Source organism: Rhinoderma darwinii, chromosome 6, assembly GCF_050947455.1.
Source record: "Rhinoderma darwinii isolate aRhiDar2 chromosome 6, aRhiDar2.hap1, whole genome shotgun sequence".
In the NCBI taxonomy this organism is placed as follows: domain Eukaryota; kingdom Metazoa; phylum Chordata; class Amphibia; order Anura; family Rhinodermatidae; genus Rhinoderma; species Rhinoderma darwinii.
In genome coordinates this window covers 53,157,763-53,185,461 of record NC_134692.1, presented here as the reverse complement: position 1 = coordinate 53,185,461, position 27,699 = coordinate 53,157,763, and the positions used below count along the sequence as shown (strand labels likewise).

The window sequence follows — 27,699 nt, the reverse complement described above, 5'->3', positions numbered from 1 at the left end:
TTCGGGCAGGTCATCCTGTTACCGGGCGCTTTGTTGCCGAAAAATCCTGGCTTCAATTATGTTACATGACAGCACTGTGACCGGCCGATTCCTACAGCGTCTGCTGTGTGGACCGGAAGTCTCTTTCACTGTGAGCGTCTCATAGGAATCTGCCATGGACACCAGGCAACAACATTGTTTACTTTTTCGAAAGCAGCCCCATTAATTGTACAACTTTAGAATGCGATGAACATGTAGGTGTTTTTTTTTTGTTCTTTTTTTAATCTTTATAATTCTAGCAACTTGAGAACCACTTTAAGTTATAGGATGTGTTTGGTTGCGGTTATTGCTGATAAAAACCCAACTACTTAGCATTCTGCAATTACTTTGTCATCGTGATGATATGGCTGTTGGATAACTGTATAAATGTGGCAATTCTATAAAAAAGTGTTCTGTCTTTACTAGGGTTTCTTTTTTGATTTTTATATTTGTTTAAAGATCAGTCAACAGTGTTTTTGGACCATTATGCAATAATAGAGAGAAATAAATTTCTCAGGAATGTAAGTTTCTTTTTTCTTCAATTCTCGATTCTATTTTGGCAACATGTTCAATTGAAGTTGTGGGGACTCTTGATGTGTAGGCGTTTAGTCTTTCTGTTGTTTCCTTTTTGTCTTTGGCTCTTAGGCTTTGAAGTAAGTATTCCAGCAAGTTCCCTGACTGCCCTGATTTTGTACAGAAATATTCCGAAATCGCCAATTACACCACAACATCTCGGCCCTGACTTACTGCTACCCAGATAGCTCATTAGCTGGCCTTATTGCTAACGTGAATTTCCCTTACTGTCACATTGCCTTTTGCAGCTTTAGTTTGCAAATATTAAATCAGTGGTATTTTTAATAGGTGGGGGTGGACTGTTCTCCTTACTCATTGCACACTTGAGACCACCAGCTTGCAGGCTAAAAAAATAATAAAAATCAACATTTTGTTACTATGGTCTCTGAGAACATTTTCATTGTTTTTTGAATTATGAGTTTAAAGTGGTACAAACTCAAAAGTTCACATTTTTAACATGCTTTTTTGATCTGAAAAATGTAGAATTATCTGATGTCATGTAAGTGACCAGAGCAAATGCTGTTTGACCGTATGATTGGCTTTGACCATAACGCACCAGTATACCTTTGTAGCACTTTTGTAAAAATAAGCATTCCGCGTTTATCTCATTTAAGAGTCAGGCCCCGCCCACTATGGATTGATTGATTGATTGATTTTCCTCCCTTGTCCAGCATGCTATAAAGCCCCCACAGGTGAGGATGGCAGTCATTCTACAAGGGTGGATTCACATAAAGTTCATAAGTGCAATGTTATGATGATATCAATATATGTTTTAAAACTGATAGACACCAGAAATAAATAATACTGGGTTTATTAAAAGCAATAACTGAGTTTTTGCCCAAAATAAATTTTTGAACACTACAGTAAACCCTATAAAAGTTCATGACCTCTTAATTTAAAAAAAAATAAAATATATAACATACAAGTCTTCTATATGCATGTCCTTTATTACCTTTTTTGTTTTCTAATTTTAGGATCCTCTGTATGGGAAAGGAAAGTTAGGCGAAATCCAAGGCTTGGTGCTAGGAATGCTGGACACGTTTAGCTATGAACAGGTAATGCTGGAGATCTTTTATTGTATTTTCTGTTATGAATAGAATGACAAAAATCAATGTATGACGTAAAATTAAGTATATATCCTTAACCCCTTAATGACGCGGCCTAGTTTGGGCCTTAACGCTCAGTGCCCATTTTTCAAACCTGACGTGTCACTTTATGTGGTAATAACTCTGGAATGCTTATACCTATCCAAGCGATTCTGAGATTATTTTCTCGTGATCCTTTATGTTAGTGGTACTTTGTTAGTGGTAAAATTTGGTCGATATATTCAGTGTTTATTTGTGAAAAATAGCAACATTTTTTTGAATTTAAATGCATCTGCTTGTAAAACAGATAGTAATACCACACAAAATAGTTACTAGTTAACGTTTCCCATATGTCTACTTTGTTTGCATCGTTTTTTGAACGTTTTTTTTTTCTAGGACGTTACACGGCTTAGAACATAAGCAGCAATTTCTCACATTTTTAATAAAATTTCAAAAGCCTTTTGTTTTAGGTACCAGTTCAATTCTGAAGTGGCTTTGAGCTCCTTCTATATTAGAAACCCCGATAAAACACCCCAATTTAAAAACTAGACCCCTCAAAGTATTCAAAACCGCATTCAGAAAGTTTCTTAACCCTTTAGGCGTTTTCACAGTAATTTAAAGCAAAGTAGAGGTAACCTTTACAAATTTATTTTTTTTTGGGTCAGAAAATCCTTTTTATTCAACTTTTTTCTGTAAAACAGAAGGTTTTACCTGAGAAAAGCAACTCAATATGTATTGCCCAGATTCTGACGTTTTTAGAAATATCCCACATGTGGCCCTAGTGTGCTAATGGACTGAAGCACTGGCCTCAGAATCAAAGGAGCACCTAATAGATTTTGGGGCCTCCTTTTTATTAGAATATATTTAAGACACCATGTCAGGTTTTAAGAAGTTTTGTGAAGCCAAAACTGTGGAAAACCCCCAAAAGTGACCCCATTTGGCAAACTGCACTCTTCAAGGAATTTATCGAGGGGTATAGTGGACATTTAGACCCCACAGGGTTTTGCTGCATTTTGTGGAATTAGGCTGTGCAATTGAAAATCACATATTTTTTCGATAAAAGGTAAAAAAAAAAAATTTTTTACAAGGAATAAAGGAGAAAAAGCACCCCAACATTTGAAAAGCAATTTCTCACAATTATGGCAATACCCCATATGTGGTCATACACTGCTGGTTGGACAAACGGCAAGGCTCCATGTAGATTTTGCTGTATTGGTTTCTGGTCGCATTTGCAGAGCTTCTGAGGTACCAGTACATTGGAAACCCCCTTAAAAGTGACCCCATTTTGGAAACTAGACCCCGTGAGGAATTCATTGTAGTTTTCATGAAGTGCATGCAACTTTTTGATCAGTTTTTATTCTATTTTTTAAGAGGTGTGGTGACTAAGAAACCGCAATTCTGCTATAGTTTTTAATTCCTTTTTTCTACAGCATACACTGTGCGCTACAACTGACATGGTCACTTTATTCTGCGGGGCGATACGATTACGGCGATACCAGATGTTTATATTTTTATTTATGTCTTATGGCGTTTGCACAATAAAATACTTTTTATAAAAAAAACATTTACTTTTTGTGTTGCCATATTCTAAGAGTGATTACTTTTTTTTTATTTTTCCACCAAGAAAGCCGTGTGAGGACTTGTTTTTTGGGTACATGCGACTTTTTGATCTTTTGTTATTCTAATTTATGGGAAGTGAAGTGACCAAAAAATTGTGATTTTGGTATGGTTTATTATTTTCTTTTACGGCGTTCATCGTGTGGGATAAATAACGAAAATAGTTTTGTAGTTCAGGCCATTAAAGACGCGGCGATACCAATTATTATTTTTTCTTTTTTTTTTCCAATTCAAAGTTTTTATTCTTTTCAATACAGACGGTTACAAAAACAGACAGAAGAATTGTGTCCTCATAAAAAAGGAACATGACAAATAGGGCGCTGCCCAAACAGTAGGGTAAACATAACATCCCATGAAGGGCACACACCACAACAGCCAGCCACTCACTGACAGCAAGCATAGTGGGTCCTGACTTTGTCAGGACCCACTAGGCTTCCGTAGATGCCATAGCCGGAGGCTATTGTTAGACCTGATGCCATAGCGATCTCGCGAGAGATCACACAGTCTTGTTCAGCTTGTCTGCTGAGAGAGCTGAAGAGCGAGTGAGAGGCTGTGCCAGCACGCATTCGCGCACCGCTCCGATGCCGCTGCTGAAGATACTCCCGCTGCCATGGAACAGAAGAAGAAGAATTCACCTTCTTCTCCTCTTCTGTTCAGTGGTGGCGGTGGAGCTGTGCGTGCACACGCTCTCCTCTCTCCTCTCTCCAGCTCTTGCTGTGACACTGTCCGTAGCTTATTGGACAGTGTCACAGCGATGTTACACGCCCCCTTGCTAATTACACGCCCCATCATTGACAGTTCAGGGGGTTATTTAAAGATCTGGCGCCAAATATAACCGCACCGATATCTAAATAACAGAGAAAGATAGGAATTTTTTTTTATGGTGAGACAGGGTTTGTACAGCCCTGCCTATTACATGCTGCACTCAGCTGTACATGTATGGGCAGGTGAAAGGTTCTCGAAGTGCAAATTCATAATGACTAGTAATGGATTCAGATCAGAGAAGACGTTCTATCTTCTCCTCTGGATCAACAAAATAATATATCCTTTTTGTCAGTTGCATTAACTTTATAAGGGTGTATTTGCACTCGTCAATTTTTTCTTGTTTTTCTTTTTTGATTTATTTGCCTTGATTTTCCACAAATCACAGCAAAAAAACCCACAAAACAAGCATGTGTAACCACACCTCAACTATCACAGTGTTAGTAAAAATGTATTTATTAAACTTCTTATTGCTTCTTTTCACAGACACTGTTGGAAACCACCACAAACTTGCTAAACCAAGACCTGCACTGGTCCCTGCGCAACCTCAAAGCTTCTATTACCAAGGCACTTGTACCAAAACAAGATTACTGTTGTGTCTGCCTGCAACAGTACAAGAAGAGACAAGAATCATCAGATGACATCATAATTTTCAGGTAGATGCCACATTAAAACACATTCCATTCAAAAACTATGTGCACCCACCTTTGCCATTACAATGTCCCATTGCTTTCTGCCTATACTCATTTACAGACCTATGTGTCTCCATAGTGACAGACTACAACCAAACTCTCAGTAGTCTAATCCTGCAGTCATACTCCCTGTCATCTGTACCCTTTCGCTTGCTAACATACCAAATGTATATTAGGAAGATTTAGAGGATGGATGAAAGGCAGTATGACTACAGAACCAGACTACACTTTGTTTTGTATTCCGTTACTATGGAGACGTATGGCTCTGCAAATGAGCTGTAGGCAAAAAAACATTTTAGATTCATTAGGACAATAAAAATTTGGTTGCGAAGGAGGACATGTCCTTTAAGTATTTTCTACCGAAACTGCGCAACCTGTCTGTTATATGCTTCCTTAGAAACATAACATATGGACCTATGCACACGTTCTAATTCTTACTTCACAAGCATTTCGTTAAAGATATATAGTATATATGTTTATGCTGAATCAGGGCCTCCAAGGGGGAGCATATTATTGGGGTTTTAAAACTTTTGCTATTACAGAATAATGTGATTTATGATATGTCTCTTTTGTATCGTGGTTGTATATCAATTTGGAAGTTTCTTTTACTTTTTATGCACTTAGTGTTGTGAGTCAGCTTCATTCCAAAGAATAAGTCCCAAAGGTATCTTAATAGCATATGAAGCAGATAGAGCAGCTTAGAGGAAATGTCACTGCTTTTAACGTCACTTGTCCTTGTTACTTTTTTCTATTTTTCTATTGACCTTCTCTACCTGGGCCCGTGGCTACAGAATTCGATTGTAAGCTTGTGATGTGCATTTGCAGTGCAGTTGCAAGTTGATAGAGTTCTATATTGATGGCCCAGGTGTAGATTTTGGGTTTCCCCAATCAATTCTATGTGCAGAACACATGTAATCGAAAAAGTAGAGTGCCCAGATGGTGTGCAGATAATGACACCGCTTTCATATAAAATCCAAAAAAAACAAAAATCCAAAACTTTTAGAAGTGGTGAACCAACATAGCACTCCCTCATGCAAGCAGGCGTAGCAAACGTGTATCACTCAATGATTAATCTTCAAACTTTAAAGGTCAACTTAAAGGGAATCATGAAATGGAGGCTAGACAGTAAGCTCAACATGATAAATAATTTACTAAAACATAAATAAAAAAATTAATTTGAAAATATAGGCCAATGCGTTTCAGGGGTATTTCCCTTCCCCATGGCAGTCCCCAGAGTTGGATTGAGCCGACCAGACCAATCTAGGAGAGTGCTTGCTGGCATTTATTTAGTCACTATTGTATGGGTATTTAAAAAATTCGACTTACTAAGCGCTCTCAGGATTTTCTTGCTTTTTATTCTCTCCATGCAGAACACATTATATTGCTTTGCTTTAATTGCTTGCTATTCCTTAGGAATGTACAGCATAAAGGTTGTTCCCTTCATGGTGCAGGATGTACGCATAATACAGTCCATATGTTATATTTGAGATTTTGAGTTCTACAAATTGACTTTGAAATACTTCAATGTTATAAAGCCTAAATGGATTCTCCAGAACATTGATCGCCAATCCTAAGTATGATCCATTGATGTTTGATAGATGGGGATCCATCCCCTGCATTGTTTACACAGACAGGCCATCAGTGTTTAAGTCCTTCAGAACCTCTTTAAGTTCCATTTAGACTGGAAATGCTATGAAGCTAAGAATCCTTAAAGGAGTTTTCTCACTAATACAAGTGATGGCATATTTTTAGGATATGCCATCACTTGGTGATCGTTTGGCATCCAACTACCGGCAGCGCCACGGATAATCGGAATGCAGGGGCCACAGTGCTATTTTAGCACTGCAGCCCCTTCCTTTCATTGTGATACCTGAAATGCTAGTTTCTTAGGTTTAGGTGCCCTAAACACTATAGGTCCTATTGCTGTATATTACTTGGCTGTACAGCAGAAGTTGGCAAAATGACACCCCCTCTCTGACGTCACTCTGTGCTCTGCAGCTATGGCTGAAGCTGCACCACACACAATCCTCACCCGCTGCATACAATCTGCACCTAATACTGTTAATACTGAGAGCTCTTTGCTCCCTTTCAGCTACTTCTCCCTGTTTTCCAGTCAAGGTAGAAGCAACAGAGACCAGACAGCTGACCCATGTGCTTCAGCACTTGGCTGTCTTCGTTTTTCACAGCTAAACTATTGTTACTCCTGGACTGTGTTCCGACTTCAACTTTGAATTGTACTGCAATTAGTTGCAGATTTTGGGTGTGAATTTAACACCAAAAATCCACAACAAATTCCCTATGTGTGAACATGACCTTAGATGTTTCCACATCACAATACCAGCACTTCAATTTGACTTTGACATCTAGCAGACCGACAAACTGGTAGCACTTTACAGAAACGATTAAATCCTCAGACTGTTGAAAGGCATCGAGCTCTTCAGTATTTAGCCTTCTCCTGTTGCTTATATAACACCAACGTATTCTGAAGTGCCGAGAAATAGTCATCACTCATATCTGTCAGGACTCATTCTACTATATGGTTTACTGGAGTATTCCATCTTTGACTATTATGGCATATAGGCCATCAATGTTCTATCAGTGGGAGTTCACTTGAAAGGGACTTAGCTGCAGTATTCGGCACAGGCACTCATACGGATGAGCCACTGTGCCTGTCTAAACAATGGGAAGCTCCGTCATTCTGCTATTTGGCCAGGATCCCAGGGGTCGGACTCCTACCGATCAATATTTAAAGAGGTATTCCCACTTTGGAATGTTATGCCATAGCATTCTGATCAGTACGGTACTGCCACACTGCCCCATTCTGGTGATTTATTCTGCACAGTGGCCTTCCTGGCAACGCACTGTGCAGGATAAACCCAATAAAGGAGCCACAGAGATTAATTAGCGCTGCGTCCACTTCATTTTGAGTATCATGGGCTATCTCTGTAGTCTCACCCCCACGATCAAGAGGTAACAGAAAACACCTTTGTAATGACAAGTCTAAAATGGTTATTGAAAAATAATCAACAGGCAAAAACGTATAAATGTATTTCATGTTCCTGAGCAGGCTGTAATAATGTCTAGAAGTATTAGTAAATGTTCGGGCTGCATGCCGTTCTTCAGACTGATAATAGTATCGTTTGGAATAGCATTACCAGCGAGTGCATTACCTTTCCTTGTCTTCAAAAAAATCTTGTCCTGTCACTGATTTCTTTGAGTCTCCATGTAAAATAGTTTCTTAATACTATATGCCAGAGAGTTGATTGTATTCCAGAGGTTCACTGAGAGAAAATCCATACAAAATATATTAATGGCTATTAAGACTTGCAGGCTTATCACACTTTGCTGCTGTATTTGGAATACGCGCTTAATTTTACATGCCAAGGTGCCTTTCTACGATGATTATCCTCTGCTGGTCTTATAATTCGGTTGGAAAGAAATAGAAGTAATGAGACGCCCAATTCATGTAATACTAGGAAATAATTTTCAGTAGCTGATACAAAACTACAGAACAAAAAAGCATGTTGTAGTTTTAAATGAGTAGAAGTTTATGTTGATCTAGATATGCTTGCGATATATAACATGCGTATAGGTACTGTACTCCCAACTCTTTGTATTTTGCTGTGGTTTTTCGTAATCATTTATTCACCTCTTCATATATTGGACTCTCTGCAACTCTACTGAGCCGAATTTACAGCACCATAGATCCCAATGGTGGTGCAAGTACGGTTTAAAAGAACCACAAGGGTATTGATGTTACATCTGGAATACGCACAGTTAAACAAGGGTAACATACGCCCATCTGTATGACAACTTAGGAACACCATTTTTTTAAATTCTGGTTTAAACAGGAGCCCTTATAATCATCTGAATCTCTTCCCATAGTTGCCTTAAGAGGATCAGTCCGCTCTCCTTAAATGTATGTTGGAGTAAATCTGTGTATGGACTATGAAATAACAATTCTGGAGCATCTTTTCTTAGAACTCTGCGTTGTGCCTTTCCTCTGTTATTCCTACTGGAAATGCATGAATATCTTGACAACTTGATTTTGCCATTCCCCTTGTTAATAGAGTGTGTCCACGCTACACAGTCAGCTGCCTTTGACAAGGGGAACGCCAACTTCGTAGTGGATTTGGGCCATCATATCAGGAAATGGCTGTTTAAAAAAAAATCTTAATATACCCTTAAAGCTAGCTCTGAAGTGGAGTTTATTTTTTTATTTTTTACCACCCAACAGCTCAGTATTGTGCCTAGTCCATCATGAGGTTCCTGCACATGATAAGGAAGGGTATTCCCTAGGTGGCAGCTAGCTTTTAGCCTGAAGCAGAAATTTTCTGGATGTCTACTTGTCTGCTGCCTTGAGACATGTCATTATGATTCTTTCCATTTAATATCTATCAGAAACCACATTTCTGGAAAAATCTATGTTTGCGGTTCATAGCTTTTATATCTCCTCACTCAATGTGTTTTATTTATTGCAATCATTCATCCTGTGATGGAAACCTTGCAATTTTTTATTTTTCTGTGTAGCTTTTGAATAGCCTACATTTGATATCCTTTTATAAATGTGTCTATACCGTAGTCTACATTATCCATCATTATCAAGTATAACAATAGGGACGCATTGATAAATAATTTTTTGTGTATTCTAAATTGTTTTCCCCTGTAGCTGTGGACATTTGTACCACTCTCTATGTCTTTTGGGAAAGGACTGCAAGGTGGAAGCAGGTGGTCAGATTCAGTGGATTTGTTACAAGTGTAATTCAAGCAACAAAGGGCGGTCTGGCTGGCAGGCAATGGCGGATCTGAAGAAGGGAAGGGCAGCATCTTTAGTACAGGTTAGTGGTGATTTTAGTTCTTTCACAGCACATACAGTTAGGTCCAGAAATTTTTGGACAGTGACACAATTCCAGAATTTAAACACCCACGATGGATTTGAAATAAAACATTAAAGATGTGATTGAAGTTTAGACTTTCAGCATTAATTCAAGGGCTTTAACAAAAATATTGCGTTAACTGTTTAGGAATTACCGCCATTTTTAAGGATTATTTATAATACTTGGAAGCAAATCCTTTGTAAGTCAATGACTGCCTGAAGTCTGGAACCCATGGACATCACCAAATTCTGAGTTTCCTTCCTCGAGATTCTTAGCCGGGCCTTTTCTGCAGGCACCTTATGTTGCTGCTTGTTTGTGGGTCTTTCTGCATTCAGTTTTGTCTTCAGTAAGTGAAAAGCACGCTCAATCCGGTTGTAATCAGGTGACTAACCCGGCCATTGAAGAATATAAATTTTTTTTGCTTAAAGAAGCTATTGGGTTGCTTTTGTGGTATGTTTTGGGTCATTATTCTTCTGTACTATGAGGCGCCATCCTATTAGTTTTGCAGCATTTGATTTAATCTGAGCAACTTGTATAGCTCTAAAGGTATATACTTCAGAATTCATCCTGCTACTTCTATCCGCAGTCACATCTTCAAGAAACACCAGTGACCCAGTTCCATTGACAGCCATATGCCCATACCATAACACTGGCTCCACCATGCTTGACAGATGATGTGGTATTCATCGGATCATGCGCCCTTCTTTTCCTTCTCAATACTGTTTTTTTCTCGTAATTCTGGTACAAGTTGTGAGCAGGGTTTATCCGTCCAATGAATCTTGTTCCAGAACTGGGTGATTTTAGTTGTTTTCTAGCAAAGTCTAATCTGGCCTTTCTGTTTTTGAATGTTAACAGTGGTTTGCATCATGAGATAAACACTGTATTCACATTAATGAAAGCATCTCCTAAGTTTAGACTTTTTACGGAGCAAAGAGAAGGTGACCGCATCCAGCTGGGTGGAAAATCGTCCAAGTGACTTGTATTAATTCAGCATAACGGACATGCAATATTTCGACCCGCGCAGAGGACTTTTTCGTGCTTGAAAAGGACCCTCTCTGTGGTTGGGAACATTGCTTGTTTTTTATGCTGGATTAATAAGAGTCACTTGGACGATTTTACACCCAGCTGGATGCTGCCACCTTCCCTTTGCTCTTAATAGTTTCTGGTCCAAGACGGATTCCTGGATGTTATGACTGTGCATCTCAGTTTGGCCTTTATAGGGGCTATGAAAACAGTTAGTGTTTTGCAGACCTTATTTCCTTTTACCTTGATTGTAGACTTTGACAATGATACGCCGACGTCCTCTAGATTGTGCTTGGCTAGATATTGTGAAGGGGTTTTTCTTTACCAAGAAAAGAAGTCTGCGATCATCCACTTGACAATAGTTCTTTTCTGTGGTCTTCCAGGCCTTTTGGTGTTGCTGAGCTTGCCAGTGCCTTCCTTCTCTTTAAGAATGTTCCAAATGTTTGATTTGGCCACTCCTAAAGTTTTTTGCCATCTGTATTATAGGTTTTGTTTGTGGTTTTTTTCAGCCTCCTGATGACCTCCTTTATTAATATTGACACTTCTTTAATTGCATATTGAGAGTACCCATAAACCGCTACCAAGTGCAAGTTCAACACTTGGAATGAACTCCAGATCTTTTATCTCCTTATTCGCTCATGAAATAAGAAGGGAACGGGTCACACCCGACCATGAAACTGCTTAGCAGTCAATTGTCCAATTACTTTGTATCTTGTGAAAATGAAGGTACTATGTAACACAGAGGCTAAATCTGAAAATTGTGTCACTGTCAAAATATGTCTGGAGCTGACTGAATAAATTCAGTCTTCGCACCAGTCCAACAAATATATCTGGCATGTAGTGCATAATACTTTATCATACAAAACCACTGCCTTATTTGCAGGATTTTTGGTGATTTTCCATGACATCAAGTAAAGTATGTTAAATGCCAATAGTGCGATTAATTTTAGCAACTATTATTTTATCCACTTAAAAAAAAAAAATGTAAAAAATTTGAGGGGTGAAAGTTTGTTGAAGAGGCTCTGTCACCACATTATAAGTGCCCTATCTTCTATAATGTGATCGGTGCTGTAATGTAGATTACAGCAGTGTTTTTTATTTCGAAAAATGATAAATTTTGACCAAGTTATGACCTATTTTAGATTTATGCTAATGACTTTCTTAATGCCCACCTGGGCGTTTTTTAGCTTTTGACCAAGTGGGCGTTGTAAAGAGAAGTGTATGATGCTGACCAATCAGCGTCATACACTTCTCTCTATTCATGTACTCAGCACATAATGATCTTGCGAGATCACGATGTGCTGTCACTCACACATTAACGTTACTGAAGTATCTTGAGAGTGAATAGACATCGCTTCCAGCCAGGACGTGATGTCTATTCACAATCCCGACACTTTGGTAACGTTTGTGTGGGACTTAATGACAGCAAGTGTGATCATCTCGTGAGATCACGCTGTAAATTACAGCAAGCGTGATGTCGCGAGATCACGCTGTAAATGACAGCACAACGTGATCGCGATGTTCTGTGCTGTAAGAGCCACACAAATGTTAACGAAGTGTCGGGATTGTGAATAGACATCGCATCCTGGCTGGAAGCGATGTCTATTCACTCTCAAGACACTTCAGTAACATTAATGTGTGAGTAAGTGACAGCACATCGTGATCTCGCAAGATCACTATGTGCTGAGTACATGAATGGAGAGAAGTGTATGACGCTGATTGGTCAGCGTCATACACTTCTCTTTACAATGCCCACTTGGTTAAAAGCTAAAATACACCCAGTTGGGCATTAAGAAAGTAATTAGCATAAATCTGAAAAAGGTCATAACTTGGTCAAAATTGATCGTTTTTCTAAATAAAAAACACTGCTGTCACCTACATTACAGCGCCGATCACATTATGTAGTAGATAGGGCACTTCTAATGTGGTGACAGAGCCTCTTTAACCTTTTGGCTATGACAAAAATGTTACAGTCTCAGCTGTTTTGGTGGTTTCTATTCTTTTCTCATAGGTAAGTTATATCGCTGGCATCCCGGCCAGAGTGACCAACCTACAGACCCCTGATGATGATTATTGAAACGCGTAGGGTCGGTTGTGAATAGGAATTTTTTAGCATTGGGAACACTAGCATTGTTTGTATACCTCAACACTAGGAGCTTCCGGTGCGGTTATCACGGACTCTAGTGTGAATTAGGGTCAAGACTATTGTTATGCCCATTTTTCAAATGCTGATTCCGTATTGATATTCTTGTTGAACACTGAGCTATAGTAGGTTCACAATTGAATTAGAACTCAGAGTTTATTATTTAATACGTTTTTATACACACGGTGGGGCTTCTTCACAGTGGTGATTGTACCCCTGTTTTTAGAGAGTTATAAATAAATGTTATATTTTACTCATATATCACACCAGTGAATCCTTTTAAAATTGTTATGTTGTGGGAGCACAATTGAATATATCTTTGAAATACAGTGAATCATAGGTAAGTTGGCACTGAACATGCATGCTTGACCAATCCGATCATGTGTGCTTTTGAAAACATGTTTCTGAAATTAGCATTTGACCACATGTCTGTGGGTTGCTTATTACACCTGTCAAGAGACACTTTAAAAATGCCCATAAAGGGCTAAACATGGGTGACCGCTGTGCAGTCCCACTACCCGGCAAAATCCAAAGTTGGTATCTGCACACTGCGTCTGTTGACCAGCTGAAGTCCCCTTCTTACCAGCTCTCTCTGAATCATTTCACACAGTTTTTTATGTAAAATGTAGGTTGCACAGAGAACTTGCCAGCAATGCCAGGGTTAACTAGTTCTGTCAGTATTAGCTGAGGAGTGTGTGAATTGCCTGTGTCACCTTCTCCCAATGCTTAATTTTCATACATTTCCAAGAGATAACAAGGAATAATTTTAGCGTTTTTTTAATCACATCTTTTAGCTGGAAGCAGTGTGTTCTTCACACTCCACGTATCTGATGGCAAAATGTAACATTAACTCCTGCAGGATTAGTCACTCCTGTCTAATCTGAGCTAGAACAGTGGAGAATTGACATTTGTCACCTATAGTTCCACACAGTAAATGCAGCCATTTGTCCCCTGGTATTAAAGAGGCTCTGTCACCAGATTTTGCAACCCCTATCTGCTATTGCAGCAGATAGGCGCTGCAATGTAGATTACAGTAACGCTTTTATTTTTAAAAAACGAGCATTTTTGGCCAAGTTATGACCATTTTTGTAGTTATGCAAATGAGGCTTGCAAAAATCCAATTGGGTGTGTTTAAAAGTAAAAGTCCAAGTGGGCGTGTATTATGTGCGTACATCGGGGCGTTTTTAATACTTTTACTAGCTGGGCGCTCTGAAGAGAAGTAACATCCTCTTCTCTTCAGAACGCCCAGCTTCTGACAGTGCAGATCTGTGACGTCACTCACAGGTCCTGCATCGTGACGGCCACATCGGCACCAGAGGCTACAGTTGATTCTGCAGCAGCATCAGCGTTTGCAGGTAAGATTTTATACTATAAGATCGACTTACCTGCAAACGCTGATGCTGCTGCAGAATCAACTGTAGCCTCTGGTGCCGATGTGGCCGTCACGATGCAGGACCTGTGAGTGACGTCACAGATCTGCACTGTCAGAAGCTGGGCGTTCTGAAGAGAAGAGGATGTTACTTCTCTTCAGATCGCCCAGCTAGTGAAAGTATTAAAAACGCCCCGATGTACGCACATAATACACGCCCACTTGGACTTTTACTTTTAAACACACCCACTTGGACTTTTGCAAGCCTCATTTGCATAATTACAAAAATGGTCATAACTTGGCCAAAAATGCTCGTTTTTTAAAAATAAAAACGTTACTGTAATCTACATTGCAGCGCCTATCTGCTGCAATAGCAGATAGGGGTTGCAAAATCTGGTGACAGAGCCTCTTTAAGCCTGATGGATTTGAAGCCAAATAAAGTGTCGTTTTCGAAATATTCGGAATTCTTTTCTTTAAACATTCACTCTTTTATTGGGGGGGGGGGGGGTTCCTCTTACATATTTACATAGTTAGCAAGAGAAATGGTTAAACTATAAAACTTCGTTTTATTCCTATTGATCTAAAGGAAGGTACATATTGAAAAAAATAATAATACCCATAATGCATTAATTAATCTGCCCAAAATTTCCTTTGTGATCCCAAGTAGCGATCACAATGGATCAATATTCAAACAAGACTTCTGTACATTGACATAGGAGCTGATATTTTCTGTTCTAAGAAATAATCTAAGCCTTTTTTAAAGCCATCTACTGTCCTGCTGTGACGGCTCCTGCGTTAGGCAATTCCATAGATTCACAGTTCTCACAGTAAAGAAGGCTTGTCGTCTCTGCAGATTGAACCTTTTTTTTTTGCCTCCAGACAGAGGGAGTGAACCATGTCTTTTGAAAGTATTTTTCGTGGAACAGGTTTTTACCATTATTTTTTTTTGTATGGGCCATTTATATACTCTACACTAGATGTGGACAACCTGTGGTCAAAAATTTGCATAAGGGACCGCTATGATTGTCCTCAATTCCCTTACGGACTCAACAGAGGGGCAGATATAGGACTGTACTTCGCATCAGCAACATTTTGGCTATGGTTAAGGTTGCGTGTGTTGTCTGCAGCCCTTCTTGCAGCTTCTCTGCTACAACCTACTTGGCCTGCTGGCTGTCTTTGCTTGTCTTACACTATTATAATGGGGTATTGAAAAAGGTTTGCACTTTACAGTCATATTGCTCTCACACTGCACTTCACCTCTTTGCAGACAAAAATGGCATTATGTAAAAATGTTTTTGGAACTTCTTCCGGTAGTGAAATCTGACAATGGGATCTCATGGATGCCAGATTAGTAATCTTGCTATATCACTTAGAATCGTCCTGATTATTCCAAACTGGAGAAATAGAAAACTGGTACTCTAGAAAAATTAAGGACAAAGCATGAAAAAAATCCAGCGGTCCTTTACTTGATAATCCACTGGTCTGCCACTTTTTAATAGCATGCTGAACCAGTGCAAGTTTCATACTTGTGTATACCGTGAAGACCAGTGGCGCACAGTTTCCTACCAAGCATCACAATCTTCATAGTGTTAGAATGATTTGCTGCTTTATATGCAAGATCCTCTCCACATTGTCATTAGTATCCTGATGAAATTGTAACCGTGTAAATCAATACTTATACATTCCTCTTTGTATTAAAACAGATGAGAGCTGCTTCTGCTCATCCATCCAGGGAGGAATCTGTAAGAAAGGTAAGCTCACGTCTACATAATGTACACTGTATAACACCATATGTGTACCCTGAGGTAAGTCATCAGAGAGTTATAGGTTTAATGACCAGAACATTTTTAGTGATTTCACACGTGTGCTGGTCTAACGGTTTTTTACATTTTAGCTTATTAACCCCTTACCGCACCAGGACGCATCGGTACATCCTGTATTGCAGTGCTTTAAGGCACCGGGACGTACCGGTACGTCCTGGCTAAAAACTGTCACACTGTCAAAGGACAGGGTGACAGAACTATGCCGTCAACAGTTTGACAGTTGATCGGCACAGTAAGACTGCAGGGGACCAATCACAGCGGTCCCCGGCCGGCGATTGCTCTGATTGGTCAGTCATAGCAGGTGAGAAGGTGAGCCAGCTCCATCACCACTGGGTATCACCTGTCTGACACCCCGCTGTAACGGCCCGGACCGGAGATAGGCTCCGATCCGGCCGATTAACTCCTTAGATGCAGCGATCAAAGCGATCGCTGCATCAAAGTGTCTTCTAGCCTGTCGGCAACCATGATGGTTGCCACGGATGTGGGTGTCAGCTGTTTGTCACAGCTGACATCGTGCTCTAACGGCCAGGACCGGAGCTAGGCCCCGATCCGGCCGATTAACCCCTTAGATCGCACCCTATGGTTGCTAATGGCAACCATAGGCACCCGCGGGGTTCAGATGGTTGCTATGGAAACCGTAGACTAACAATCGCTTTCTAGTACGGAAGCCTATTAGGCCCCGCCGGGAGGCGAAGCCAAATAGGCTTTCTGTCCGTGAATAGCTGACCGCTCTAATACACTGCACTATGTAGGTAGTACAGTGTATTAGAATAGGGATGAGGGCTTCATGCCTTCAAGTTCCCTAGTGGGACAAAAAAAAAGTTAAAGCAAGTTAATAAAAATGTTGTAAAAAAATAAGTCATGTTAAAAAATACTATAACAGCCTTTTTTCCTATAGTAAGTCTTTTATTATAGGAAAAAACGAAAAATATTAAAAAAAAGTACACATATGTGGTATCCCCGCGTCCGTAACGACCCGAACTATAAAAATATCACACTATTTTACCCGCACGGTGAACACCGTAAAAAAAAATTAAATAAAAAACTATTCCAGAATCGCTGTTTGTTAGTCACTCCCCCTCGCAAAACAGAATAAAAAAAGGGATCTAAAAGTTGCATGTACCCCAAAATTATACAATTAAAAACTGCAGCCCGTGCCGCAAAAAACAAGCCCTCCCACAGCTTTGTTGACGGAAAAATAAAACCGTTATAGCTCTCAGAATATGGCAACACAAAAAATAAATAATTTGAATCAAAAGTGATTTTATTGTGCAGACGCTACAAAACATAAGAAAAACTATATACATATGGTATCGCCGTAATCTTACCGACCCACAGAATAAAGTAAATTTGTCATTCATAGCGCATGGCGAACGCCGTAGAAAAACAAACAGAATTGCTGGTTTTTAGTCACCTTGCTTGCAAAACAAATTAAATAAAAAGTGATCAAAAAATCGCATGTACCCCAAAATGGTACTAATGAAATCTACAGATTGCAACGCAACAAATAAGCCCTCACACAGCTTTGGTGGAGAAAAAAATAATGAAGTTCTGGCTCTCAGAATATAGCAATGCAACATGTGCAGTGTGTCCAAAAGTGGATAACATCTGGCACCATTTATCAATGCGACACTGGCCACAGATCTATGAAATATTATTTATTTACCCCATTATTATATCCTCTTATTATGCCCTGATGTACCCCGCACAGATTACATCTGCCCCCACATTCTAAACTGAAATACCAGCAAAACCCCAAACAAAACTACCAACTAAGCAAAATCTGCGCTCCAAAAGCCAAATGGCTCTCCCTCCCTTCTGAGCCCTGCAGCGTGCCCAAACAGCAGTTTACGTCCACATATATGGCATGACCCAACCCCGGGAGAACCCGCTTAACAGTTTGAGGTATTTGTCTTCAGTGGCACGAACTGGGCACAACATATTGTGCACTAAAATGGCATATACCTGTGGACATGTGCAATTTTCACTTTGCACCATCCATTCATTTCTAATAGAAAAAAAAAACTGTGTGGTCAAAATGCTCACTACACCCCTTAATAAAATGCCTTCAGGGGTGCAGTTTCCAAAATGGAGGTCACTACTTGGGGGTTTGTTTTACTATTTGACCCCAGAGCCTGCCATTGTGGGCTAATGCTGCGAAAATCAACAAAATAGGCCTCACATGCGCCTTTCACTCCTAAGCCCTGTCATATGTCCAGGCAAATGATAAATGCCTTGAGGGGTGTAGTTTACAAAATGGGGTCACTTCTCAGGGTTTGACACTCTACTCTGGTACCTAAGGGAGCTCTGCAAATGCGACATGGCGCCCGTACACCAGTCCAGCAAAATCTGCGCTCTAAAAGCCAAATGGCGCTCCTTCCATTTTGAGCTCTGCCATGTGCCCAAACAGCCATTTAGGGCCACACATGGGGTATTGCCGTACTGGGGAGAAATTGAGTAACAAATTGTGTGTTGTTTTTTCTCCTATTACTCCTTGTGGAAAAAAAATTGGGTGCAAAACGACATATATTTTTGTGGAATTTATTTTTTTTTTTTTCATTTTTACTGCCTTTCTAATACAATCTATGAAACACCTTTGAGATAAAAATGCTCACTATATGCCTAGATGATTACCCTGAGGGGTATAGTTTCCAAAATGGAGTCACTTCTCAGGGGTTTCTACTGTACTGCTGCCTCAGGGGCTCTGCAAATGCGACATGGCGCCCAAAAAACAATCAACCAAAATCTACATGCCAAGTAGCACTCCTGCCATTCTGAGCCCTGTAGTGTATCCAAGCAGCAGTTTATGACCACATGTGGGGTATTACCGTACTCGGGAGAAATTGGTTTACAATTGTTGGGGCACTTTTTCTCCTTTTATTCCTTGTGAAAATGGAAAAAATTCAACATTTTAGTGGAAAGAATGTAGATTTTCATTTTCACTGCATAATTCCAATAATTCTGTAAAAAAAACAGTGGGGTCAAAATGCTCACTATTACCGCTAGATAAATTCCACGAGGGGTGTAGTTTCCCAAATGGGGTCACTTTTGCGGGATTTTCACTATTTTGGCTCCTCAGTGGCTTTGCAAATGTGACATGGGGCCGCAAACCATTCCAGCAAAACTTGAGCTCCAAAAGTCAAATGGTGCTCCGTCCTTTCTAAGCCCCGCCCTGTGTCCAAACAGCAGTTTATTACCACATATGGGGTATTGCTGTGCTCAGAAGAGTTTGCTTTACAAATGTTGGGGTGGTTTTTCTCCTTTATCTATTGTTAAAATGAAAAAATCTGAGCTAAAACCACATTTTATTAGAAAAAATTTAGATTTTCAATTTCACAGGATAATTCCCATAAATTCTGCAAAAACCGTGTGGGGTCAAAATGCTAACTATACCCCTAGAAAAATTCCTTGAGGGGTGTAGTTTCCAAAATGGGGTCACTTTTGGGTCGTTTCCACTGTTATGGTCCCTCCAGGGCTTTGCAAACACGACATGGCACTGAAAACCATTCCAGCAAAATCTGCGCTCCAAAAGCCAAATGGCGCTCGTTCCCTTCTGAGTCCTGCCCTGGGTCCAAACAGCAGTTTATTACCACATATGGGGTATTGCCGTAATCGGGAGACATTGCTTTACAAATATTGGGGTGCTTTTTCTCCTTTATTCCTTGTAAAAACGAAAACATTGTATGTGTTTTTAGAAAAAAAGTAGATTTTCATTTTCACAGACTAGTTCCAATAAATTTACAAACAACCTTTTGCCTCAAAATGCTAACTATACCTCTAGAAAAATTCTTTGAGGGGTGTAGTTTCCAAAATGGGGTCACTTTTGGGGGATTTCCACTGTTTTGGCAACACAAGACCTCTTCAAACCTGACATGGTGCCTAAAATATATTCTAATAAAATAGATGCCCCAAAATCCACTAGGTGCTCCTTTGCTTCTGAGGCCTGTGTTTCAGTCCATTACCAAACTAGAGCCACATGTGGGATATTTCTAAAAACTGCAGAATCTGGGCATTAAGTATTGAGTTGCGTTTTTTCTGGTAAAACCTTCTGTGTTACAGAAAAAACTGTATTACAAATGAATTTCGTAAAAAAAAAAAATGAAATTTGTAGATTTCACCTCTACTTTGCTTTATTTCCTGTGAAACGCTTAAAGGGTTCAAATTATTTCTGAATGCTGTTTTGAATACTTTGAGGGGTGCAGTTTTTAAAATGGGGTGATTTATGGGGACTTTCTAATATATAAGGCCCTCAAAGCCACTTCAGAACTGAACTGGTCCCTGAAAAAAAATAGCTTTTTGACATTTTCTTGAAAATGTGAGAAATTGCAGCTAAAGTTCTAAGCCTTGTAACGTCCTAGAAAAATAAAAGGACGTTCAAAAAACGATGCAAATATAAAGTAGACTTATGGGAAATGTTAACTAGTCACTATTTTGTGTGGTATTACTGTCTGTTTTACAAGCAGATACATAAAAATTTAGAAAAATGAAGATTTGTGCAAATTTTCTCTACATTTTGGTGTTTTTTACAAATAAATATTGAATTTAACGACCACATTTTTTCAGTATCATAAAGTACAACATGTCACGAGAAAACATTCTCAGAATCGCTTGGATAGGTAAAAGCATTTCGGAGTTATTACCACATAAAGTGACACATGTCAGATTTGCAAAAATTGTCTGTGTCCACAAGGCCAAAACAGGCTGTCCTTAAGGAGTTAGGCTATGTTCACACGGAGTATTTTGGGGGAGGAATATCTGCCTCAAAGCTCCAAACGGAATTTTGAGGCAGATATTCCTCCCCCAAAATACTCCGTGTGAATAGCAATTATCGCGCCGTTTTTCGCCCGCGGCCATTGAGCGCCGCGGGCATAAAACACTCTTTCTCCTGCCTCCCATTGAAGTCAATGGGAGGTCGGAGGCGGAAGCGCCCGAAGATAGGGCATGTCGCTTCTTTTTCCCGCGAGGCAGTTTTACTGCTCGCGGGAAAAAGACGCCGACGCCTCCCATTGAAATCAATGGGAGGCGTTCTCGGGCCGTTTCTGCCGAGTTTTGCGACGCGGTTTCCGCGTCAAAAAACTCGGCAAAAGACCCCGTGTGAACATAGCCTTTAAGTTAATTTTGCATCTTTTTTTTATGACAAAATGGGTTTGATTTGTTCACCACCTTTTAACAAATCAGCTTTTTTTTTTTTCTTAGAACTATTGTCTTTTTAATACGTGAAAATAGTAAAAATATCAAATGTTTTAAAGTTCAGTTTTTTTTAAATGTAATAAAATTCTTAAAATAGAAATTATATCCTGCATTTATTGTATAACATGCCCAAGTTAGGGTCACTACGTAAGAGGCAGGGCTTTGTATATGATCAGCTAGGTTTGTTTTGTTTTTTAGGAATTTTTCATTAGGATTTTTATTATACAGCCATACAACTGACCCACGGCTGCGCTACCACTTGTACAGTCGTCGTTATAGAAGGCCATAAAGAGACACTGCTGTAGAACAGGTTCCCCATTTGCTAGTACCACAGTTGTTAGTTGTACCATGTGGGAATAGAAACTGCAAGATATATTTTTTAACCATACTGATAATTATACATTCAGCCCTGTTTATGTAAATATGTCAACCGAGAGTGTCAAGTTGCTTTTGACTTCAGGCTAAATGGAAAAAATGCTCCTCCGTTATAGTCTGACATACAGTAATTGCAGAGCTGTATCCTTCAGGCAAAGGTTGCAATTGAGTATATTTGGTCAATAGCTAGGAAAGCAAACGCCTTCAGTTAGGCAGCATGTACCCACCCGGCAATGCTTCTAGGGGAGAAAACATCTGTGAAATAACTAAATATATATATGTGTGTGTGTGTGTGTGTGTGTGTGTGTGTGTGTGTGTGTATATATATATATATATATAAGTAAGGCCACCATTTTTATCTGCTGGATTTATATGCTTGTGGTTGGATATAGTCCAGTGATATTTAGTTATAATATTGTATGTGTGAGAGGTGAGTCTCGGAACCATGCTGCATTCTCTGTAGATGATTCCGCCTGACTGCGCTGCTCAAAAACTCACCTGAGACAGGATAATTACGGAGCTGCTGAAACGGCCGTTCTTCACCCTTGTTTACTTCTTTATCTCATCTGAAATTGCCCTCACTGCAAAAACCCTTGAAGGGAAAAAAAGAAAGGAAGCTGGCAGATGTTCTGGACTCCCACACTGATACCTATCTTATTTTATTATTCAAATCCCAATGCAAAATTTGCATTTTTATAAATTTTTTATTAAAAAGAAAATATTTAAAGGCTATATAGAATGTGAAGGATGTTTGTTTACACGCAAATATCACACAGCCTCTGTGTAAATAAGAGGCTTTAATATATGCATAGGCTGTGGTTGCATTTGCACAAATAACTATTTACAATATTCAGTGCTATAGCACTCATCCATATAACACCATGGATTTACATTTGTTTCTTTCCCTGGAACAACATTTATTGTGTTAAATATAAACCACCTCAGAGTTTGTCAATGATGTCCTTAGGGGCTAAATAAAAGGTGTAATTTTGTGGTAACCACGTTTTATACACCGCTTTGATATTAAACTATACAATACTTTGCAAGTCTCCCAGTATTGTAAGAGTTTTGAAATTATGCAATTTGCACAGTATTTCTACATGGGTAGACCAAGAATTTGCCATTCGCTATTAAACGGGGGTATTTCATAGCATATTCATTCTAAGATTTGGTGCAAGATACAGTGAAGGAAATAAGTATTTGATCCCTTGCTGATTTTGTAAGTTTGCCCACTGTCAAAGACATGACCAGTCTAGAATTTTTAGGCTAGGTTAATTGTACCAGTGAAAGATTGATTATATTAAAAAATAAACTGAAAATAACATTGTCAAAATTATATATATTTATTTGCATTGTGCACAGAGAAATAAGTATTTGATCCCTTTGGCAAACAAGACTTAACACTTGGTGGCAAAACCCTTGTTGGCAAGCACAGCAGTCAGACGTTTTTTGTAGTTGATGATGAGGTTTGCACACATGTTAGATGGAATTTTGGCCCACTCCTCTTTGCAGATCATCTGTAAATCATTAAGATTTCGAGGCTGTCACTTGGCAACTCGGATCTTCAGCTCCCTCCATAAGTTTTCGATGGGATTAAGGTCTGGAGACTGGCTAGGCCACTCCATGACCTTAATGTGCTTCTTTTTGAGCCACTCCTTTGTTGCCTTGGCTGTATGTTTCGGGTCATTGTCGTGCTGGAAGACCCAGCCACGAGCCATTTTTAATGTCCTGGTGGAGGGAAGGAGGTTGTCACTCAGGATTTGACGGTACATGGCTCCATCCATTCTCCCATTGATGCGGTGAAGTAGTCCTGTGCCCTTAGCAGAGAAACACCCCCAAAACATAATGTTTCCACCTCCATGCTTGACAGTGGGGACGGTGTTCTTTGGATCATAGGCAGCATTTCTCTTCCTCCAAACACGGCGAGTTGAGTTAATGCCAAAGAGCTAAATTTTAGTCTCATCTGACCACAGCACCTTCTCCCAATCACTCTCAGAATCATCCAGATGTTCATTTGCAAACTTCAGACGGGCCTGTACATGTGCCTTCTTGAGCAGGGGGACCTTACGGGCACTGCAGGATTTTAATGCATTACGGCGTAATGTGTTACCAATGGTTTTCTTGGTGACTGTGGTCCCAGCTGCCTTGAGATCATTAACAAGTTCCCCCCGTGTAGTTTTCGGCTGAGCTCTCACCTTCCTCAGGATCAAGGATACCCCACGAGGTGAGATTTTGCATGGAGCCCCATATCGATGTCGATTGACAGTCATTTTGTATGTCTTCCATTTTCTTACTATTGCACCAACAGTTGTCTCCTTCTCACCCAGCGTCTTACTTATGGTTTTGTAGCCCATTCCAGCCTTGTGCAGGTCTATGATCTTGTCCCTGACATCCTTAGAAAGCTCTTTGGTCTTGCCCATGTTGTAGAGGTTAGAGTCAGACTGATTAATTGAGTCTGTGGACAGGAGTCTTTTATACAGGTGACCATTTAAGACAGCTGTCTTTAATGCAGGCACCAAGTTGATTTGGAGCGTGTAACTGGTCTGGAAGAGGCTGAACTCTTAATGGTTGGTAGGGGATCAAATACTTATTTCTCTGTGCACAATGCAAATAAATATATATAATTTTGACAATGTGATTTTCTTTTTTTTTTTTATATATATAATCTATCTCTCACTGGTAAAATTAACCTAGCCCAAAAATTCTAGACTGTTCATGTCTTTGACAGTGGTCAAACTTACAAAATCAGCAAGGGATCAAATACTTATTTCCTTCACTGTATACCTATCTCATTACATTTGGCTACTTACCGGTGGTAGACAGTCAGCACATGGTAAACCTTTGCATAGCAAAGTTCGTTACTAGATCAAAAGCTCTGGACTAAGTTGCCAATATGCAGCTGGATATTATGGGACTTAATAGGCTCCGCTTCTCATCTCCACAGATCACGCTTAATATCCCTTGACCAATAGTTTCAAAGAAGACTTCTGCTTTGTAGGATAGCCAGGACTAGAATTGTGGAACTCATTTGGTCCAACAAGTTATTATTAATTATATAAGCTAAAATGTTTCTAGTTTGTTGGCAGTTCACTTAGGGCCTGTTCACATCAGCGTTGTCATTCCGTTGAGGGGTTCCGTCTGAGGTTTACGTCGGTAAATGCAAAAACAAACCTTAGCTTCTGTTTGCATCACCATTGATCTCAATGGGGACAGAAACTTTGCTAATGGTTTCCGTTTGTCACCGTTGCGACAGGGTTCTGTTGTTTTTGATGGAATCAATTGCGCACTCGACGGAGATCAATGGTGACGCAAACGGAAGCTAAGGTTTCCATTTGCCTTTCAATTGAGGGGATCTCTAGCGCTTCTGCCCACGTCACTGTCACTGTACATATATGGACAGTGACGTCGGCAGCAGTACTGGAGTCCCCGAGCAGAGCATCAGCTGATGATATATGGTCAGTGACTTCAGGGGTTTTCTATCACATCAGCCAATGCTCTGCTCGGGGACTCCAGTACTACTGGCGACGTCATTGTCCATATATGGACAGTGACGTTGGCAGAAGTGATGTAGTCCCCAGGCAGAGCATCAGCTGATGCTTTGCTCGGAGATTCCAGCGATAGTGTCAGGGATCATTAGCCTGTATATTGTTTGCAAAAATATTATCCTTACATACATATATATATATATATCAGTATATTACACGAAGAGCTTGAATCTATGGAACACGATGGAGTCTGCATGAGAAACACGCCTATGCAAGACACCGCCCCTGGAATGCAAGAGGAGTGTACAGATGAACTCACAGCTGAATAGAGCCAATGGGGCTTAAGCACGTCCCACATCTCTAGGGAGGAGATTTGTACCTCTTTGTTCAATAAAGTTTAATCTTACTTCCTGCTTCACTGAGGGAGGATCTGTACCAACAATATTCTGCCTGGTATATTTCTTCCATGCATGCACTCCGTTTCCAATTTACAGAGGTGGCTATTCGGTGTGGAATAACAGGGAGAAGGAAGTTACCCTGACAATTGGCGCCCAACGTGGGGCCACACTCAAGGGGATCTCGGAATCCAGGACAACCGACAATCACAGGGTGAAGCAGATGACCCAGGACTGCCCACTGAAGGAGCCTGATCATCTCCACAATAACATGGTAAGTCAGTTGATTTTATAAATCTTTGACTTATCTGTGTTAGTGGACGGTCTTGTGGTAGTCTGTAGAACCCTGGTCGATTGCCTGGATTAGCTCAGGCAACAGGAGTGACATCCCCGCTGTGTCGTCACGAACCCGTAAGAAATTAGTCGCGCCCGACTAACCATCCTCTGGGTAATTAGGGACTAGATAGAAAATATAACATGTCTTATACAGGGGCAATTGTCAGGGTAACTTCCTTCTCCCTGTTGTTCCACACCGAATAGCCACCTCTGTAAATTGGAAACTGAATGCATGCATGGAAGAAATATACCAGGCACAATAGTGTTGGTACAGATCCTCCCTCATAGAAGCAGGAAGTAAGATTAAACTTTATTGAACAAAGAAGTACAAATGTCCTCCCTAGAGATGTGGGACGTGCTTAAGCCCCATTGGCTCTATTTAGCTGTGAGTTCATCTGTACACTCCTCTTGCATTCCAGGGGCGGTGTCTTCCATAGGCGTGTTCCTCATGCAGACTCCATCGTGTTCCATAGATTCAAGCTCTTTGTGTAATATACTGATATATATATATATATATATGTATGTATGTATGTATGTATGTAAGGATAATATTTTTGCAAACAATATACAGGCTAATGATCCTTGACAATAGGAAACCCTTGAATTGACCATATATGGACATCGCGAGCGGTGCTGGCGTCCCGAGCAAAGTGCTAGATGATGCTCTGCTCGGGACTCAAGCAATAGGCAATGTGATAGCCCCTTGCGGTCATGTTCACAAACAGCACTTGAAGCAAACCCTCAGTCACGTAGGGCCGTGTCGGAGCGTCATCATTATTCGAAAAGCTCCAGCACTTCCGGGGACAATTCACGAGGATTTAACTGCACCATTTAGTACAGAATTGTGACATCTTCATAATCAAAAGTTGCCTAGAAATATAGTAGCAAATTATTGAGACTCATCAAAATAGAACTTTGCCTAACAATAAAGACAAACTATTGTCACATCATCACAAAAGAATGTAGCCAAGGGCTAAAGACAAACAGTATTGGGATATCATCACAAAATAACTTTGCCTAAGAATAAAGGGAAACACTTGTGATATCATCACAGCTGAGGACTAAAGGCAAAAACTATTGCGACTATCACAATAGAGCTCTAGCTAAGAATAAAGACCTACACTAGCCAAGAACTAAAGACAAAAATTATTGCAATATCAACCCAATAGAATACATGCCTTTCAAAAGACAAACGCTATTGTAACATCATCATAATAGAACTTTGCCTCAGAATAAAGAAAAACACTAATGTGACATCATTACAATACAACACATCCAAGGATGAAAGACAAATACTATTGTGACATCATCACAATAGACCACAGCCATGGACTAAAGGCAAAGACTTTTGTGACTTACAGTCGAACCTAGAAAGAAAATAACAAAATTAGGCACCACATGGTGCAGGTCACCAAAGCAAAATGCAAAGCAAGTAGGTAATGGTGGTACAGCTCACCTAGTGGGGTAGCAAATTCAGGCACAACCCTGATATAAGCGACAGGTAATAAGATGGAGCTTGAGCTTAGGTCCGATCTGGTCACAACCACGGTTACCACAAGAGTATTCAAGAGAATTTAAGAATCAAATTGAACCATAACAGCGCTGCTACCATCAAACAGAAGTCCAATGTAATGGTAAAAAATGAAAATGGCTTTATTAAAGGCTTCATATGGCTACGCGTTTTCAACACTGCACCAGTGTCTTCCTCAGGCCATTCATTCTAGGTCCCATGGCCTGAGGAAGACACTGGTGCAGTGTTGAAACGTGTAGTCATATTAAGCCTTTAATAAAGCCATTTTCCCTTTTTTTACCATTTCATTGGACTTCTGTTTAATGGTAGCAGCTCTGTTATGGTTCAATTTGCTTCTTAAATTTTCTTCATTACAGTCGGTCCCTGCCCTTGAATAAGGACGAACACTATTGTGACTTCATCACA

The 27,699-nt window shown here is 39.9% G+C and overlaps 1 protein-coding gene and 1 long non-coding RNA gene across 3 annotated transcripts in view; one reads left to right on the top strand and one right to left on the bottom strand.

Annotated features, from left to right (window-relative positions):
* Nucleotides 1–27,699, top strand: part of VPS8 (VPS8 subunit of CORVET complex) — a 163,298-nt gene that overhangs the window by 127,755 nt on the left and 7,844 nt on the right. For both annotated transcript variants that reach the window (XM_075829729.1, XM_075829728.1), the window contains 4 exons: nt 1,566–1,646; nt 4,542–4,711; nt 9,417–9,585; nt 15,863–15,910. In XM_075829729.1, the coding sequence (XP_075685844.1) occupies nt 1,566–1,646; nt 4,542–4,711; nt 9,417–9,585; nt 15,863–15,910 (468 nt within the window). The remainder of the gene's footprint in view (nt 1–1,565; nt 1,647–4,541; nt 4,712–9,416; nt 9,586–15,862; nt 15,911–27,699) is intronic.
* Nucleotides 1,537–27,349, bottom strand: LOC142655497 (uncharacterized). The gene is made up of 3 exons (XR_012849504.1): nt 27,220–27,349; nt 22,046–22,139; nt 1,537–1,675 (listed from the first exon to the last, which is right to left on the bottom strand). It is a non-coding gene; the product is annotated as an uncharacterized LOC142655497 (long non-coding RNA).